This window comes from Populus trichocarpa, chromosome 16 (assembly GCF_000002775.5).
Source record: "Populus trichocarpa isolate Nisqually-1 chromosome 16, P.trichocarpa_v4.1, whole genome shotgun sequence".
Taxonomy (NCBI): Eukaryota; Viridiplantae; Streptophyta; class Magnoliopsida; order Malpighiales; family Salicaceae; genus Populus; species Populus trichocarpa.
This window is the reverse complement of record NC_037300.2, coordinates 2397376-2417930: the sequence shown is the minus strand read 5'-3', so window position 1 is coordinate 2417930 and position 20555 is coordinate 2397376. Positions and strand designations below refer to the sequence as shown.

Below are 20555 nucleotides of genomic sequence, written 5' to 3'. Positions count from 1 at the left end.
CATCCGAACGGTGATAAGTACCGATTGAGACCACCAAGGGATTGTAGCATTTCTGGTTCTTCTTTTCACTAGTAAGAAGTTTTTCTGGAACCTTCGGAATCTTTGGCCCACTATCCAAAATTCTCACTCACTATCCTTTCTCTCCACTCATCACCCCATCACTCGCTCTTGACATAGAAATTAGAAAGCATTAAGCCCAAGCCATATTATTATTTAAGCTTGTCATGCGGTTTCTTGAAGGAGTGAGAACAAAAACATGTAATTCTGTAACTTCTACATCAATAACTCTTCAACAGAAGCAAAAATAGGTCAAAAATCAATTAACACCAGCATAAGCCAGACGCATATATTAATTAATTAATTAAATCTATCAAAACCTATTCATGTAAACAAGATTGTAATAAGAAATTGTGCCATCGTTTACTGAACCTTCAGCCACAAAGAAATAAAACAGAGGTTCACCCAATAACAATGAAATTGATTTGCCTGAAGTTTACGAGGGGCCTGTTCACATGGGCAATATTTCATCAGGTTTTTACTAATAAATCAACTTTTTTGTTCTTCAGATAAGAAGTAAAGGCCATAGAAAACAAAACCCATCTAAATCATAAACACAATGCCTTAAAGTGAACTCTGCGGTCAGCGCTCCTTGCCCTGCAAGCTGCAAAATAAGCACAGACACGATAACATCAAATTAAGATCTCATTCAGTGATAAGCAAGCACAGAAAACATAAATGGAAGAATATTAGTAGACTTACACTCGGTGATATTACCAGGCTCTCTAGAGCACTTCTCACCAGAAAAACAAAAACAAATGGACATAGTGTGATTTAGTGATGTGGAGATTCAATGCAAGAAAGGGAGAGAGAAGCGGAGATATACCACGGTGGCTATTGTCAGTCACACACCAACACAGAACCACCATAACAGTAGTCGAATCGCAGCCTTGAACCAGCCTCCGAGCAGCCCTCCACACTTTCGTTTTCCCGCAAACAATGCTGTTTCAATCCCTTCCTTTTCCTACTACTGTCACCTCCGCATCACTTAAAGAGTGCTACAATAATCACTTGAGTATTATTTATTTTGCTAGAATAGTTACTAGTTGAGGATCACCAATGCTCTTATTCATTCTTGCTTGCTATTATAACTAAGAATAAAAAAATTTGAGTTTTTTTTTAATGCGAGCTTCGTTGGATCTTACACTATAGTTTTTTTTATTATATAACAATGAAATAATTTTTACCTATTAGAATACAAACTTATTTTACTAAAAAATGCTACTGATACCCAACCTCTAAATTATACCTATCTGTGTAAATTTTTTCTATTTTATTCTCCTTATTTTCATACTCGATCTTTTACATTTCGTCCACTCGTCGTTTTCTCGGCGGTACCCTTTGCAATGAAACCCCATTAATTCACTGCAGTCTAAAACAAAAATCAAATGTGACTCGATCATCAAGTAGTTAATGGACCTTCCATTTTATTAAAACCTTTTTTCTTCCACTTACAGTTACATGTGATGTTACTATTCTACAAAAATCTTTTAAACTTATTGTTGATTATAACTAGACTTATTTGACAGTGTTTTAATTTTTTAGAAGCAAGCGATCCTTTTTATTTAATTTTTTAGTTCAATTGGCCAATGGAATTCACATGTCATTATCCTTTTGCAGATACTGAACTTGTGGAAGGGAGCTCATCTAGGAGGATAGTAGAATTAATCTGCAGAATTAACAAGGTAGTAATAATCTGAGAACAACGGTAGTGTTACTATAGAGAGGGTTTTGAAGCTCCACAACATGCAAATGACCCTCGTTCAATTTGAACAACATAGAGAAAAATATCCCTTTTCAATCTCCTATAAACAGAGGTCGGTCCCCCCCAAACCCCCCCCCCCCCCCCCCTCTATTCTGCCATTGCCGCCTCTCCCCTCTCCCCCGTGTTTATAGCCACCATCACCTCATCCACACCCAACACCCTTGCAACCTTATCTTCTCACCAGTAACAGTAACAGCCGCTACCACCACCACCAATTTCTTATTCTCCCTCTCCAACACAAATTTCTTCTCCTCCAGCAACTAACGTCAGCTGCCACCTCCTCGACCAGTGTTGCCACTAGCCTCACGTCATCCTCCCCAGCACGACCAACCAGCCACTCCCTCTTGCATCAGGTAACCTTCTTCTTCCTCTCATCCCCTAGTCGTTGCATGCAAAATTCATTCTACATGCAACAACAAATATAATTAACATGGTCGTTGGAACTATCTAAAAGGTGACCCAGTGGTAAAAGTTTGGGATTAAAGGGTTTGCTTTCTCTGTGGTTTCAGGTTCGAGCCCTGCAGTTGCTCATATGATGGACACTAGAGGCTTACATGGTCATTAACTTCAGGGCCCGTGAGATTAGTCGAAATACGCGCAAACTAGCCCGGACACCCACATTAATAAAAAAAAAAAAAAAAACATAATCGTTGGGCTGGGAAGATTTTGATTTTATTTGGGAATTAAATTTGCTTAATTTCAAAGATTTGTAACTGATGCTCCTGTTTAATTGCTTAGTTTTTTGATTAATTTCGCTGGAATTATGTTGAAGAGGGGAAGATAAATACTACAAAGTCAAAACTATGTCAATTTTAGAATATTCAATTGAGTCATGAAATGTTGGTACCTTTTTCCTTAAACCCTCTATTTTTTAGACTTTCAATTTCTATTCAATAATGATTTTAATTTTGAAATTTTTTTTATTTAATCCAAAAATTGAATTAATTAAACCTTTTAATTTCATCACTTTTTATAATTTAGTCATTGTCCTGATCGGTTCTTTTAATTAAAGTTAAATTAAACCCTTTTCCTTAATTACTTTTGAATTGAGTCCCTAATTGCAACCCAAATGTTTCATGGATTTTCTTAAACTCCTCCAGCTAAATCATGTGTCTAATTTTTTTTCCACCAATAATTTTTTTGTTTTTTTATCTTTTAATTTTTTGTATTTATTATTTATTTTCTAACTTGACTTGATACAAAAAATTTAATAAAAGTGAAAAAATAACAGAAAGAATATATATATATATATATAGAACCTTTACATATCGAACTCATTCACAATATGTGCCCTGACAGCGAGGCCATGTTTTGTGCCTCACGTGTCACTTGGGTTTGGTCCTCATATTACGATCCACCATTTGCATTTTCGCCATCCAGTTAAAGTGAGCCACGTTTCCTTAAGGTTGAATGAGCGGGCTAAATTATCCAAATTTATAAACAGACAAAAGGTAGAAAAAAAAGTCATCTAATCCTAATTTATCAAAAACACTTGGTCCTACGAAAAATTAACTAGTGATGGATTCTTGTAACTGTTATGATTTATGATCGATCATACATGAAGAACGTGCAAGATCAACATTCCAATGAAAGATGCCTGAATATCATCTTACAACCAACATTGCAGCTTGTATAATCAATACTGCTCCTTGAGAAAAGGGAGTTTATTTTACAAGGAGATGAAATGAAGAACAAAGATACACAACGCCAAATTAATACTTCAGACTGTCATAGAGAGAAAGATACACACAGAGGCACAGTTGATGTTTAGGATGTCAAGTGCTTGAATCACTTGATGGAGATTAACACTTAGCCACAATTACCATTATTATTGAGAGGGAATATAGCGACATAGCTCTGAATGACAGTTAATACAATGGTAAAAGTTGCAGCAACAAGTGCAATAAAGCTCCAAGGACTGCTAAAATAGTCATGCAGCCACTCAGCTACCCATTTCTTGATGATGCTCTTGCGGTCCAGTTCAATTTGCCTTTTCACATCACTATAAGCGTAAGGGTTGGGCACCAGGTTTCGAGACATCTGATTGAAGAGATCAGCGACCTCCTGTTCACGAACAAATATATTGAGAACACCCTCTGATTGCAGCACCTTAACGTCTTCGACATCTTGAATCAATGAATCCAGGAAGCATGCGTAAGAAGTGACCCAAAGTTCACCAGATGCTTCACAGCATGTTTCATAGGCTATCAAGTTTAAGAGCACGGATTTGAATGACTCTTCTATGGTTACTGGCGGAAGTATTAGTCTGCTACCACGGAATGATGATTTGAACTCCACATCTGAGTATGCGTTAGTCCAGTTTGGCCTGAAGCGAATCCCCACTGTTCTAAGGTCCTTGGCAGAACGGTATGAGTACCAGTCACTGCTTCTTGTAGAGCAATGGCTGCAGGCTTCTTTGTTGATGTGATCGGTATGTAGAAGTCCAAGGAGATGGACAGGCTGGTGATCTTCTGTTTCTTTATTTCCCCACGTTTTTTTAGGTTGTTTCCAAATACATTTGCCAGCAAACTTCTTTATCATCTCCTTGATTGACTCTTTTCGAGGAGGAAGTGCACGAATGTGCCTGATGAAATCATTGATCAATTTATTACGTCCTCCTCCTTCCCCTTTTCCGAACCTCAAATTCATCAATGACCAGATGACTTGGAAAGGGAGTTGGTTCTCTAGCAATAACAAGTCCCTTTTAACCAGAACTACCTGATGACCAGGCATCTTTAGATCTTCCGGCCTGCGCAAGAGGAAGAAAATAAACTGGAGAATGAAGCAACCATCAAGAAACATTATCTGAGTGAATTTCTCATCATCAAACTCATCTGTCGAATCCTCAGCATAGCATCTTCTAGCGTCAATTGCCACCTCTGCCACCTTGCAGTAAAAGTCTTCAATGCATATTCCACTATCATCAACGAACTTGCTCGTAAATGTAACCTTGAGCTTCTCCATATCCCTGAGTTCAGGCTTTCCGTGGTGATAAGGACCAATGGAGACCAGAGAGGGGTCATAACATTTCTGGTTTGATTGAATCTGTCGAAGCAAACGTGGAACCTTTGGAATCTGTGGCGCTTGCATTTGGTTGTTACCAGTCTTGATCTGCCCTTCAGTGACGATGAATGCTAGCCACTCAGGAGGTCCACCTGAGAAATGTGAGTTTGCCTCCTGTGGGATTGAAATTTTTAGTTCTTCAGCCATTATTAGTACAGACTACAGAATTCTCGACAAAAGAAGGGCCTTTTTACCGGTTCACTCAGAGTAAAGTTAACATGTATCCATTTACAGTACTAAACAAATTTTAGATGGGAAGAAGAATCTTACCTTGCTTGGCAATGGGGCATGGGGTATTTTTATTACTGTACTTTAACTAAAGCATGAGATCTCGTTTTGAAGAAAGAGTGAGATGAAACTTGAGAAAGGGATATAAATGATTCTGTTAATATGACAAAATTCAAGAGCTAACTTCATGAGGTGAAAGTTATGTACTTGAGACAGATTTGTCTCATAATAGTAATCGTTGACTGAAAATAAGGAAGTTATCAGCAATTTGTTCACTTTAGAAACAAATAGAGTGAAAACAATGCAGGAAAAGATAATAATTATAAATAAAGTAGATGATTTTGACTGCCAAAACAAAAAGGTCAAAGTTTCCCCATATTTTTAGTCACTTCACTTTTACCGTCACTTCCAGCTGGATTGCCAAATATAAAGTGATAAGATAGTCCAAGCTTGCTTTACGGAAAATACCACTGTCGCTTCGCTGCCTCATATGCCAATCATGACCTCTATTTTTGGCGGTGGTATGTTCCACTTTGATAATTTTACCCATTTTATAATATGTCCTGCTCTTTGCCCCAGGTTGAAGGAAAGAAAAATATGAGAAAAAAAATTATATTCAACAAGCGCATTTAAAAAAAAATATTAAATGAAAAAACAATTATCAAAGAAAAAAAATTATATCAAGTACTCGTGTCAACTCATAAATTCATGTCCCATGCCTTTTGATGAGAAACACTAAACATGAAAAAACCATGAAAATTAATCATTAACAAATCAAATATTGAAGGATAAAATAACAATAAAAATTAAATCATACAAAAAAATATGAAAAAAAAATGCAATACCACTTAGGTTAACTTACCAAATACACAGTTCAGGTAATGAAATTGGAACAACCGCATAAAAAAAGATGAAGAATTCCATACAGCCTATTCTAAAACAAAAAATCAAAGTCATATAATGAGATCAAAAAAGAAAATAAGATTAAAAGAAATAATGTGAACCTAAAACCCAGGTCATTTGATTAGAAGCATCAAACCTGAAAAAATCATGAAATTTAAATTTTAATAAATCAAATATCAAGAGATGAAAATGAAAAAAAAATTATTAAAAAAAGTTTTAAAAGATACAATAGCAATTAAAAGGATGGAGACCAGATTTGAAAAAAAAAATAGATGATGAATTATTATTTTTGTTGAAAGGCTAAATTAAAAATAAAAATTAATTTCACAAAAAGAACTAAAGAAGACATCATCAAGAAAATGAAGATCAAATTTAAAAAAATTAATATAATAAAAATAATTATTAAATGATAAAATTGCAAATAATTGAAAATTTACAAAAGAAACAAGGAAAATATAAAAAAACATAAAGAATTAAGACCAAATTTTTTTTAAAAAAAAAAACCTAGATTAAATGATGTAATTAAAAAGTATATATAATATTTATAAAAATAAAGAAAAAAACTAATAAATCAATAAAATAACTCAATCAATAAAATTGCTTTGATTCTCCATCAAAACCCAACACGTGTTGTCTGGTGAGAGAGAGGACGGCATGATGAAATGAATGACACGATCAAAACAATTTTTTAACTGTCATATGATAATGCACGTGTCATCGAAGTGCCGAGGCTTCTACCTTGCGCCTGACAAGGATTTTTTATATATTTTTTAATTATTGTAAGAAATTAATTTGCCCCTCAACCAACATAATATAACAAAAAAAAAAAACCAACTGAAAATACAAAACTACCATTAAATTTAATTTGTTTTTCTACGTATTGGCTTATTGTGTTTCCCTCCTCTATTTTATATGGGATTGCCCAAATACTCTTTTTCAAACCATAGACCTATCAACCTGATGAGAGATTCAACAAATTAGGGACCGAAACCCTTCAGATTCCTGACCTATTGATGGTTGAGATCAGAGTTTAGGAAGGTCGTTCAAGATTTATGGGTCTCATTCATGTCCTTTACATCACTATAAAATTTAACAGTTTTATCGATAAAATTTTTTTGTTAATGTAAGACACATATTCCATCGTTAAATTAATTACCAACGGAGCATTTTCATCGATGAATCTTTCATCGGTAATTTTTTGTCCGTCGATAAATTCGTTGGTAATAAAAAAATAAAATTATCCACTTCATTTCGTTGGTATATCCCTCAGTAATAATATTTTTTTATTACCAACGGAAATTCCGTCGGTATATCCATCGGTAATTATTTAAAAACATTTAAAAAAAAGTTCATTTTATAAAATTATAAAATAGTTAAATTAACATAAATCAACACTGTATAATATATACTAAAAATGCTTGGAAAAAGAATAAGAAAATCAACTCAAACAAATTTGCAACAAATAAATAAAACGAAAAAATATATTCAACTAAAAAAATTCATATGAAAAAAATGAAGTTGCAATTGCAAAAAATTTAAAAATCCTATAAATATATCAACTAAAAATTGATCTCATATGAAAAACAAATCTCACAACAACATTTATATAATTATTAAGAATAAAAACAATTAAAAATAAAATAAAAAACAAATATAGTGAAAAAAATCATGAAAAAAAAAAGAAAAAAAAACCTTACCTTAATGTAGTTGCAAGTGAAGCTAAGGAGAGAAAAAAAATTTCGTAAAGCATATTAATTAAAAAAAAAAAGAGGATAAAAGAAAAAAGAAGAAGAAGACATACTCGAGCATGGAGGAAAAGAGAAGGAGATGAGGAGAGAAAAGAAGAGAAATAAATAGATATTGATGTTTTTTACTTACATTGAAAGAAGAAGTAGAAGAAGAAGAAGAATAAGAAATGAGTCTCTCTCTTGTGAAATAAGGGGATTCAGGCTTTTTATTGGGGCGGGTTAGCGACGGATTTACCGACGGATAATTGAATATTAATATTTTTTAATTATTCCGTGGGTAATTCCGTCGGTAATTATTTAATTTAAATTTTTAATTTTGTAAAAAGTTTTCAGAAACTGCCAACAATTACCGACGATTTTTCAATCCGTCGGTGATTCCGTCTATAATATTTAAATGAAAAATTTAAATCAATTGAATTTTTTCAGAAAACCATCAAATAACACTGATGACTTTTCAATCCGTCGGTGATTTTGTTCGTGCAATTGGAAAGTGAACAGTTCTGGAGCTCTCTGGAAAATACCGACGGAAAATTCCGTCGGTGATTCCCTTTATAATTGACATGATGAACAATGTTCACAGTTTACCAACGGATTTACCGACGGATTTATTCCGTCGGTAATTCCGTTGGTAAAAATGACACATCATCATTTTTTTTTGCTTTGTTTTAATTTTTTTTTCACTGTAATTCCCTCGGTATATACCGAGAGAATATTTCCGTCGGTAAAATCTCTAGGCAATTTACCGACGAAAATATCTAGGCAATTTACTGACGGAAATATTTTCTCGGTATTTCCGTTTGTATTTATTGATTTTCTGGTAGTGCATCTAGTGAAGGAAAGATTGTGAAGACTATATATAAAGGCTTTAAAAGAATCTATTAAATTGTGGAACAGTGATTCAATGGGTAACATTGATGGGAAGATCAAAGCCTTAGAGCTCGAATCTGAATCCTTTGAGGGTTATAAAGAAAGCAGAGAGTTATCATCAAAAGAATTGGCAAGAAGCAGACTGGGTGTTAATGAACTTGGAATTGTGTACCGAATGCAGGAATCGATTTCGCATCAGAAATCAAGAGTAGTGTAAACTTGGAGACAAAAACACTAGATTCTTCCACATAACTACCACTGCAATGATGAAAAAGGAATTTTATTTTCTCCTTGAAAGTGGATGGAAAGTATATGTCCAAGCTTTCTGTCATGTTTTACAAGCTCTACTCCCTGGATAAAAGGTATAGGACCATCCTGATCGAGTTTGGAATTTCAGAAATTATTACTTTCTTCTTCATCTGATCTGGAAGTTTCTTTTACAGTGGAAGAAGTTAAGTCTCCTAGTTGGTAATAAGGCACCTGGTCATGATGCCATCAATATCTTTTTCATAAAGAAAGCTTGGGACATTGTAGGAGAGGCTGTAAATTGCAACTTTACGCTACTGTCACAAAGTGCATGCAGTGCCAACAATCACAAAGTTTCCACTTCCTTCTCCTTTCACGCTACTGTCCATCTTTTATATATATATATATAAAGTGTTCTTTCAGTTATTTTGTAAGAACTGGATCAGCCCAGTTTCTATCAATTCACAATATGTGGCGTGACAGCGAGGCCATGTTTTGTGCCTCACGTGTCACTTGGGTAAAGTGTTCTTTCAGTTATTTTGTAAGAACTGGATCAGCCCAGTTTCTATCAATTCACAATATGTGGCGTGACAGCGAGGCCATGTTTTGTGCGTCACGTGTCACTTGGGTTTGGTCCTCGTATTAGGATCCACCATTTGCATTTTCGCCAGCCAGTTAAAGTGAGCCACGTTTCCTTAAGGTTGAATGAGTGGGCTAAATTATCCAAATTTATAAACAGACAAAAGGTAGAAAAGCAAGTCATATAATCCTAATTTATCCAAAAAACTAGTGATGGCTTCCTGCAACTGTTATGATTTATCATCGATCATACATATGAAGAACGTGCAAGATCAACATTCCAATGAAAGACGCCAGAATATCATCTTACAACCAACATTGCAGCTTGTATATATAATCAATACTGCTCCTTTTGAAAAGGGAGTTTATTTTACAAAGAGATGAAATGAAGAACAAACATACAAAACGCCAAGTTAATAATTCAGACTGTCATAGGGAGAAAGATACACACAGAGGCACAGTTGATGTTTAGGATGTCAAGTGCTTGAATCACTTGATGGAGATTAACACTTAGCCACAACAACCATTGTTATTGAGAGGGAATATAGCGAAATAGCTCTGAATGCCAGTTAATACAATGGTAAAAGTTGCAGCAACAAGTGCAATAAAGCTCCAAGGACTGCTAAAATAGGTATGCATCCACTCAGCTACCCATTTCTTGATGATGCTCTTGCGGTCCAGTTCAATTCGCCTTTTAACATCACTATAAGCGTAAGGGTTGGGTACCAGGTTTCGAGACATCTGATTGAACAGATCAGCGACCTCCTGTTCACGAACAAATATATTGAGAACACCCTCTGATTGCAGCACCTTCACGTCTTCGACATCTTGAATCAACGAATCCAGGAAGCATGCGTAAGAAGTGACCCAAAGTTCACCAGATGCATCACAGCATGTTTCATAGGCTATCAAGTTTAAGAGCACGGACTTGAATGACTCTTCTATGGTTATTGGCGGAAGTATTAGTCTGCTACCACGGACTGATGATTTGAACTCCACATCTGAGTAAGCGTTAGTCCAGTTTGGCCTGAAGCGAATCCCCACTTTTCTAAGGTCCTTGGAAGAACGGTATGAGTACCAGTCACAGCTTCTTGTAGAGCAATGGCTGCAGGCTTCTTTGTTGATGTGATCGGTATGTAGAAGTCCAAGGAGATGGACAGGCTGATGCTCTTCTGTTTCTTTATTTCCCCACGTTTTTTGAGGTTGTTTCCAAATACATTTGCCAGCAAACTTCTTTATCATTTCCTTGAATGACTCTTGTTGAGGAGGAAGTGCACGAATGTGCCTGATGAAATCGTTGATCAATTTATTACCTCCTCCTTCTTCTCCTTTTCCGAACCTCAAATTCATCAATGACCAGATGACTTGGAAAGGGAGTTGGTTCTCTAGCAGTAACAAGTCCCTTTTAACCAGAACTACCTGATGACCAGGCATCTTTAGATCTTCCGGCCTGCGCAAGAGGAAGAAAATAAACTGGAGAATGAAGCAACCATCAAGAAACATTATCTGAGTGAATTTCTCATCATCAAACTCATCTGTCGAATCCTCAGCATAGCATCTTCTAGCGTCGATTGCCACCTCTGCCACCTTGCAGTAAAAATCTTCAATGCATATTCCACTATCATCAACGAACTTGCTCGTAAATGTAACCTTGAGCTTCTCCATATCCCTGAGTTCAGGCTTTCCATGGTGATAAGGACCAATGGAGACCAGAGAGGGGTCATAGCATTTCTGGTTTGATTGAATCTGTCGAAGCAAACGTGGAACCTTTGGAATCTGTGGCACTTGCATTTGGCTGTTACCAGTCTTGATCTGCCCTTCAGTGATGATGAATGCTAGCCACTCATGAGGTCCACCTGAGAAATGTGAGTTTGCCTCCTGGGGGATTGAAATTTTTATTTCTTCAGCCATTATTAGTACAGATTACAGGTTACTACTAAAGAAGGCTTTTTTCTGGTTCTTTCAGTACACCGTTAACATGTATCCATTGATAGTACTAAACAAATTTAGATGGGAAGAAGAATCTTACATTGCTTGGAAGTGGGGCATGGGGGATTTTGATTACTGTACTTTAACTAAAGCATGAGACCACGTTTTGAAAAAGAGGACGATGAAACTTGTGATAGGGATAAAAATGATTCTTTTAGAATGAAAAAATTCGAACTCTAAGCTTAACTCATTATTTGCCTTCTCATATTATCTCAAATTCAGTGTACTCCAGTAGTTAAATATCTAAAAAATATATTGAATCACTAAAAAGTAAATTATTCTCAAAAATACCTAAAAGTCTAGACAACTTGCTAAAAATTACACGAAATACTCTAAAATAAAGTAGGAATGACTACAAATATACGTGCAATATATTCCCCTGTCAAAAGCAGAGCTTTGAAACATTAAAAATACAAGCCTGCTAATCTGGTGAACAGTTGCAGCAGTGATATAAAACACCATCAAAGGCTCTCTCATTTTCCCCCTTCTTTTCTTTTCTATTCAAGGGGTTTATACCACGAACAGTCATTGCCATTGAAAATATATAAATGACATGCAAGTTTAGAAGCAAGGCCCGCTGCAAGTTCTCTCAGCAGACCTGCTGTCACTCCATCAGCCAAAGTTTTTATAGGTATATGTAAGCCCTCTTCCACTGATCATTTATGCAGAAAGAGAATTACGCTATAGCAAAATGCAATTATGCAATCTCTATTTATTTAAGCAGAAAAGCATGTATAAAACAACAGAAGGTAGTGCATTTAGCTTGGCAGATTTAAGAGTCTACTGTAAATATAGACGAAGGCAGTATAAATATTCCCCTCTGCAGAAGCATCATACCTTAGACCAGTAATTGCATCAAACAAATTTTTCATCAGCTCTCCATATCTTTCCAACTGATCCAAACAATTTAGCTATTAGCTCTCCATCTTCTTCAGTCGCAGCTGCACCCAAGCTCACAACTGTTCATAAAACAAGTTAGAAATCACCTTTTCCCAAATTCATACAAAATTGTAAGTTCAGAGGTGCATATTATCACACAAAGAAGATGAATGGAAGCATTTTGAGAAACAAGACAAGGCCAAATCTTTCAGTTGGTAAGTTGTTCATGAAGACAAAATTAGACCACCATCATGATCTGGTAACATATAACATTGAACACAATATTCTTTAATGCAATAGCATGTGTAATGTTTCTCGATTAGTATTGATTACTGATGCAAAACCAATTGCTAGGATATGTAGAAAAAAAATTACTTGTTGCTGCCTCACACATTACTTCCATTCTGTATATACTAAAATAATATGTTGTTATATTGTTGATCACTGTAACACAAGACATAAACTATTATGGATGTCACTATTCAAAGAACGATGTTATAGTTGTTTTCTCATTTCAACCATTGAACTTAAAAGGTCATTATTATAAAATTAAATTTCAGGTTGTTGTTGAGAAAATTAAAAAAAAAAAGATTAAAATCAACACAAAAAAAATGTAGAGTCTTTTCCATTTTCGATGTTAAAGGCATGAAAAACTTCAACTTAATTATTGAAGTTTTACTTTGTGCATTAATTTGACCCCTATTATTCTAGAATTTTACGGCACAATATTGTACTTTATTTTTAGGATATTTAAACCCTGAAAAATTGAGAGAGCACAGAGGAAATCGTTGAAAAAAAGAGAGAACAAAGAAAAGTTTTGGTTGCCATCATAAAAAACCGATATTGGTTTTAATTTGTTCATCTTAAAGAAGAGAATTTAATAAATGTGATTTTTCTTTTTAAACATGCCTTTTGAACCGTGAAAATTAAAAGATTTTATTTTTAAAAATTAATTTTGATCTTTTTTATTAATTTTTTATTATAATCTAAATTTTTATTTCATAATATTGATCTTTAATTTAAGTTCTTTAAAATATGAACCTTAAATGATCATGTGCGAAGAAAAAACAATCAAGCTTCAAGATTAAATTTTTCTTGTCCATTGTATTGAAATTTACATGTTGAAAATTATGTAGTTTTTTTTTTTTATCCCATTGCGTAGTATGTTAAAGTTTTATTTAGTCTAAAAATTACACTCAAGAAAACATCAGTAAAAAGCGACCCTGAACAGATTGATTTAGCACACAATGCCCTTTGCTCTCATAGCATTAGCCTAAATGAAATCATCTCATGTCTTAATTACAAGCTGACAGAATTCATTACAATTTAATTCCCTTCCCGAAATATTACACATTCTGTTGAATAAGAACTATATATAGTTTCTACATCATCGTTTGCAATAGTTAATTCTTCTTGGATGGGTCACGTGGGTGCATTGGCACATTCTGTTGAATTCGTCTTGGGTGGGTCACGTGGGTGCATTGCATAGTACGTCTGAGTGGCGGTAAGAGCCAAACCAACAGCGGCGGCAGCAACTGCAATGAAGGCCCAAGGACTCTGAAAATAAGTTTGGTGCCACTGAGCTACCCATTTCTTCACGATGCTCTCACACTGCTCATTTATCTCTCTTTTAACATCATTATAAACACTAGTATCAGGTTCAAGAAAACGGCCCATATGGTTGAAGAGATCCGCAACCTGCTGGTCGGGTCCATGGAAATTAACAATTATGCCCTTTGATCGCAGCTCTTTCACGTCATCGGCATCGTCAATCAGCGAATCCATGAAACATATGTAAGAAGTGACCCGAAGTGGATTGAGTGCAGCAGATGTTTCGAAGGCCACTAGGTTGAAGAGCATGGACCTTGTTGACTCATCTATGGTAATTGAAGGAAGTTTCAATGTTCCATGGAAATATGATGACTTGAACTTGACATCCATCAAAGCAATAGTCTGACTAGACATGAAATGGATTCCCACCTTCTTAAGTTCCTTGGCAGAATAATACAGGTAATGGCCACGCCTTCCTTGAGCAACAACTGTCTTGTACTTTCTAGGAATGAATTTCTTAAGACATGTGGCCAAATAAGACAAGCAATGGCCGCATCTTCGTGAAGACGACTTGCCTTTTATGTTGTGAGGACCTACGAAAAGAAAATATAGAAGTTGAAGAAGATGGGCAGGTTCTTCATCAGGCTGCCATTGCGAATCATATCCTGAGGCTTTCCTCCCCTTTCTTAGTAGTAACCACAAAAGCCAAGCTGGTATCAAGACACATAATTGCATCATCGCAAATGGTGGCACCATGCTCAAGAAAACCAGGTCATGATTATGACCGATAAACGTGCGTGATAAAACAAATGGAAGAGCAATTGGAAGAAACAATAACAGGAGACAAACGGTAGACCAAAGTAATTTTCGAGTCCGCAATGGTTGATCTTTCGGGTTGAGAATATGGAAAAAAAGAAAATCATTCACATGTTTCATTCCATGATTGGTTCCATCTTTTTCGTACCTCAGACTCGTCAGTGATTTCAGGACTTGAAAAGGAATCTGGTTCTCCAGTAATAACAAATCCCGCTTCACAGCAGCAACTTGCCGATCGGTCATCTCTAAATTTTCATAATTATGAGTCACACAGTGGATGAATTGGAGAATAAAGCATCCATCAAGAAAAATCATCTTGGTGAATTGCTCGTCATCATAGCCTATTATGTCGATCTTGTTGTAAAATTCTCTTGCGGTTTGGATACCCTCTTCTACTTCTCTGTAGACGAGTTCTATGCTTTTTCCACTATCTACGATGAATTGGCGAGCCATCGAAAACTTTAGAATCTCCGCTTCTTTGAGATTGTTATGATGATCCGCTTCTGTGAGATTGTTATCCGCTTCTCTGAGATTGTTATGATGATCCGCTTCTCTGAGATTTTTATCCGGATAGTGATAAGGCCCAATTGAGACCATCCCAGGACTGTAGCATTTCTCGTTTTTATTTCTAAGTTTGTTTGAAACTTTTGGAATCTTTGGCCCGGGTGGCTGATTGTTTTTAGTGTCTTTGACCTCTGTCATTATGGAACTAAACCACGAAGAACGCTCATTCTTTTTCAATGAGTAATTTCCTAGTGTTTCATCCATCTTCAGCTCTTGAGGTTGGTTGTTATGAATCCCTTCCTCTTTGTTGATCAATGGATCAACCCTTATTTCACTTAGATGTGTTTCAGACATTGTTGACACAGACTACTAAGCACCAGCTATGATCATCCGCTGTTGGAGGGCTTGATCAAAGATACTAATATCTGAGAGACAACATTAAAAACATTACCAAATATCAGAACAAAATATCCACAGAACACATAAATATGCAAATAAGTAGCTGTGCTAGAGTAGTTTTGAACTTACAAATGACCGGATTTGGTACAAGAAAAGGCCTCTTCTTTCAAGGCGGAGTTATTCTCCTCCGTTGTCTTGCAAAATCAGCACCTTTTACTTCTTGTATCTTAAAAAAAATATATCTCAGTTGTTTCTATATATTGCATTCAGCAATTCCTATACTTACATTCATCATCCATCCATATATATAGGATGCTAACGCATCAACACTCTACTAGAACATTACAACAAAAAATCATATACCAGCATGTGAAATCATTGAGAAACTATCGACTTAGATTTTGTGGACAATAACAAAAGAGGATTTTGTGGACAGTAACAAAAGAGAAAGGGAAATATGCATAGAGACAGCTAGCAAAGACTAATTTGAAAAACAACAAAGAAAACATCAAAATCACATACGACAAAGAATTTATCAACTTAGTTTTTATGGACAATGACAAAAGAAAGGGAAATATGTATGGAATCTGCAAAGACTGATTTGAAAAGCATCAAAGAAAATGTCACTATCATATACCAAAATGTTGCATCATAGCAAAAAATACCACATCGCTCTCTTACGACTGCCATGAGATTCTACGGATTAATTGATAAGATAAATCACCTAATTATTTAAACCATCAGATAATTAATTACGTGGGTGATTAATTATTTGATTCACTACAGGTTGATTTATTTATTTATTTATTTACTATTTCACATTTTAATTTCTTTTTTCTTTAGTTTTTTTTTTAACTTTTTCATCTTCTAATTTCTTTTTTGTTTAGTATATTTGACATTGCAATAATATAGATTTGGGCTTGACAGCTTTTTTTGTCTTCCTGTTAATGAAGATGTTGAGTTGCCAAATAAATATTTAGTTGCTTAGTTGATGCATAGTTTGGCATAAAAAAATTAATTTTATTGATTTATAGTAATTAAATTTTTGAAAACTGAATTTTAAGATTTGACAACTATTAAACCCCTTTAATTTTCTCCTATTAGAAACTGGGTTGCATGGGGCAGAAAAAAAATTTAGGCTGTTTTTTTTTATTACTTAATTTTTCTTTTTCAATTTGATCCTTCTAGATGTGGTTTTTTTTTAATTGACCTAATGATTTATTTTTGTTGCTTAGATATAAGGATCTCACAATATCAAAGAAAAGTTCCAAAGCACTTGGTTGATGCTCAATTTGTTAAAATAAAACTAATTTTTGTTGATTTGGAGCAATTAAGACCATTGTTTTAAACTCGGCCCGGCCGGCGGGTCGACCCATGACCCGGACAAACCCGGACGAAACCTGGTTTTTTTTTTCAAATATGGTTTTTCTCTTATACCCTTTTTTTTATATTTTTTTAGTTGGTTATTAACACTTTTTAAAATTCATTATATAAATATTAGAAAAATATGTTGTTTTTTCAATGTGAGATTTGAAATCCTTTAGTATATATATTCTATGTTCCCAGGAAAAAAATTATTTTTTCAATGTGGAATTTGAAGCCCTTTTGTATATATACTCTATGTTCACAAGAAAAAATTTCTGTTTTTTCAATGTAAGATTTGAAACCCTTTAGTATATATACTCTATGTTCCCAAGAAAAAAATTATTTTTTCAATGTGGAATTTGAAGCTCTTTCATATATATACTCTATGTTCACACGAAAAAAGTTATTTTTTTCAACGTGGGATAAAAAAAATTTTGGTTTAAATACTTCAACTTAAAAGGATAACATAATATCTTTTCAATGTGGGATAAAAAAACTTTTAGAAGTATTCTTTTAAACTTTATTATTTACAACATGTATGGTTTATATTCATATGAATTGTTTCTTAATTTTTTTATATGAAATATTAAAACTTTTAATATTTTTTTTAATTCTTCTGGGTTGACCCGGGACCCGACTCCTTGACCGGATCAATCCCCAGATCAGGTTTGATAACTATGGGTCAAATTATATTTTTGTACAAAAAAATAATATTTAGATATTAAAATATAGTTAAATAGTATTACAAAAAATTATTCATGATAAATATGTGACAATGCGATCGTGTGTGTAATGCACGTGCCTACAAGTGATGAAAGTCGCAGCGCTCTAGTGGCACATGAGGTAGCGAAACATCAAAATTGGCTACCCATGAAAAATAGATAATGCATCCCCTGTTATTCATTCCCTCCAGCCTGCCAATATGTTTTTCGTTGCCCTTGTGACAATATCTTGAAAAAAATAAACTCTTGTATTAGAATTCATTAATAATTTATTTTATTTTTCAAAACATTTTTAAAAAATGAAAACTCTCTCTATGTAAAACTTGCATGGTCCTACCCTTACTTATTTGATTATTAAAATATCAAGACTATTTAAATCAAAAGGCTTAATTTGATAAATAAGAGATTCCATGATTGTTTTTATATTATTGTATGATATGTTTTAATTCATTGCTTAAAAACACTCTTTCGTGGATTTGGGCACGAAAATCTGTGAGCTGATGCTTTTCTTTTCTAGATTGATCCCTCGCATGATAACATGATGTTTGGTGATTGCTAAATTCAAATGTTAATTAAGAAATTAAAGATTAAGAACGTTTTCTAATGAAAAACAAGATTTCCGAAGATTTTACAATTTAACAAAGTCAAAAGATCCCCAGTTATTATGGGTTTTGGCAGCACGGCACTTGGGCTAGCATGTGAATTGGCCCCGTGCAGGCTCATTCTCAGCATAACATGAGATTTATTAAGACAGATTTTGCATATTTAAAGATAAATATACTATTTATGATTGTGTATTCGATAGTTTATTTTAATAAAATAATTAAATTTGGGTCTCAATCACTATACCATATTTGATTAATATATAATATGAAAGGCTTAACCCAGGACTCAAAGAGCTTCTAATGAACTAAAAAAATGAGAAATATATTATTTACTTATTTAATTTTTTATTAATTCTATATATAAAAGTCTTAGGATCAAGAACATATTTAGCATGTCATGCCCAAACCATTGCTGTAGACCGTAATTTTATATATAAGAACATAGATTTACACAACAAATATAGATCGATGATATGTTTTAAGCTATTTAAATAATTATCAGTATAATACAATTTAATATTATTAAATAATATGAGATAATAATCAAGGATTCAAATTAATAATTTAATATGATTTTATTATCTTTTAACCTTTAACTTTTGGCTTTTATTAACTTATTTTTAAGCATTTTTAGAGTTTTGATAGTCAAGCTAAAGTTTTAATGAAATACTGTATAGTTAAAGTAAGAAAAGAGATTTATAACTTTCTATTTTTGTCAATCCCATATTATATTATTTTTTTCCTAAAACACACCTGATTAAAGCCCTTCCCACTACCACTAGAAAAAAAAATAGAAAAATATGAATAAAAATTATGATACCATATATTAATTAATAACATTCTTAATATATGTGAAAATTCATGACAACCTCTTAGATATATAAAAATATTATTTATAGAAGTTGAATTTTATTTTATTAATCCCATAACATCCCAATTTTGGTCACAGATTGAAAGCAATTAATCTTGGAACTTGAAGCAATATCTAAGAGTGATAAAACTATCCTAAGCTTTTTTGAACTACAAGGTTTCTTATTCCTAGCTCTCCCTCCACATAACTGGAGTCAACAGCAACTTGAAGAAATGCATCTTCCACTATATCAAAACAACGCAAAATATGCACCCCAAGGGTATCAAAAATCGTCTGTGCAATGCTAATTATTAAAACTATCCACAGGTTCTAAAGATTCAGCATCTGAAATGGGAGCTCATCCATGCATGCGGAATGGAGAGAAAGACTGGGAAGTGGAGAGAGAGTAAAGAAAGGAATTTGACATACCTTGAAGATCTCTCTTGTGAACGGCAGAAGCAGCAGCAGCAACAATGGATAAGAGAATGAAAAGTTAGGGTTAGGAGATAAATATGTGTATATATAGATAGGATATAATTGGCATTAGCAAGAAGACTTGGTGTGTTTCTGTCCAAAAATATCCTTTCATGTGGAAAAAAATGGAGACGTGCTTTTTGGACATCAAGGATGACTTGGGAGATCAAGTCATGAGTTGATTGTTCTAACAAATCAACTAGTAATCTGATTAATATGATTAAACCCGAATGAGACTCCGTCAAGTCAATGCAATGATCCAGATCCTTGATCAGGTTAGATTCTATACTGGGTCTACTTATGTAGCTCATTTGTAGACCTTTGTTTGGAACCATTCTGCTGCTACGGCTTCTTCCAAGAAATTGCCCGAGTAAGCAGAGGTAAAAGACTAGACCATATTGTAACAGGTAAGAGTCACTTCTCGAACAAAACTTGGCCATCACTCCCATTCCAAACTTGGCGCCTACGCACTGAAAATTGAAGATCTGTTGCCCTCATCATCCATGACGTTAACCCTATCATCCTAGTCCTGCCTCAATTATCGACCACACCAGCAAAATTGGACCAAGCTCTTCTCTCAAAATATACATGTCAGCCACATTAGTTTCTTAGCATTCAGTATATTTTCGAATCATTTTTCATTCTTCCATATAAAATTTCTTCTTAATAAATTTCTGACACCCTATATTTTTTTTCTTTATAATAATTTGAGGTGAAAAAACCGTAACTTGTTAAAATGATTTTTATTTAGAAATATATTAATATAATATCTTTTATTTTTAAAAAATTATTTTTAATATCAATAAATCAAAACAATCTAAAAACACTAACCAAAAAAATTATTTGAAGAAAAATAAATAAATAAAAATTTTATTTTATTTTAAAAAATATTTTTTAAATATAAAAATATACAGAATCTAATAGTTTACCTTGCCTCAACCTTTT

At 34.0% G+C, this 20555-nt stretch overlaps 2 protein-coding genes and 1 non-coding gene across 6 annotated transcripts; all 3 read right to left on the bottom strand.

The window, feature by feature from the left end:
• Positions 1–406: 406 nt before the first annotated feature.
• LOC112324574 (small nucleolar RNA snoR74) lies at positions 407–545 on the bottom strand. Its single transcript, XR_002978538.1, has one exon. It is a non-coding gene; the product is annotated as a small nucleolar RNA snoR74 (small nucleolar RNA).
• A 2926-nt stretch (positions 546–3471) lies between these two features.
• On the bottom strand, positions 3472–11610 carry LOC18106114 (UPF0481 protein At3g47200). Of its 2 annotated transcripts, none has more exons than XM_006373652.3 (2): positions 10219–11610; positions 3472–3883 (listed from the first exon to the last, which is right to left on the bottom strand). In XM_006373652.3, the coding sequence occupies exons 1-2, from the start codon at positions 11365–11367 to the stop codon at positions 3632–3634; spliced, it is 1401 nt and encodes a 466-aa protein (XP_006373714.3). In that variant the 5' UTR covers positions 11368–11610; the 3' UTR covers positions 3472–3631. The 2 variants fall into 2 exon arrangements, with proteins under 2 accessions (XP_006373714.3, XP_052303807.1); XM_052447847.1 differs by having other exon boundaries at positions 3472–3931; positions 10267–11610.
• Positions 11611–13592: 1982 nt separating this feature from the next.
• On the bottom strand, positions 13593–19852 carry LOC112323221 (uncharacterized). 3 transcript variants are annotated; one of them, XM_024587395.2, is made up of 3 exons: positions 19566–19852; positions 15724–15820; positions 13593–15620 (listed from the first exon to the last, which is right to left on the bottom strand). In XM_024587395.2, the coding sequence occupies exon 3, from the start codon at positions 15547–15549 to the stop codon at positions 13747–13749; it is 1803 nt and encodes a 600-aa protein (XP_024443163.1). In that variant the 5' UTR covers positions 15550–15620; positions 15724–15820; positions 19566–19852; the 3' UTR covers positions 13593–13746. The 3 variants fall into 3 exon arrangements, with proteins under 3 accessions (XP_024443163.1, XP_024443165.1, XP_052303704.1); XM_024587397.2 differs by lacking the exon at positions 15724–15820; XM_052447744.1 differs by lacking the exon at positions 19566–19852 and having other exon boundaries at positions 15724–16401.
• Between the last annotated feature and the right edge of the window lie 703 nt (positions 19853–20555).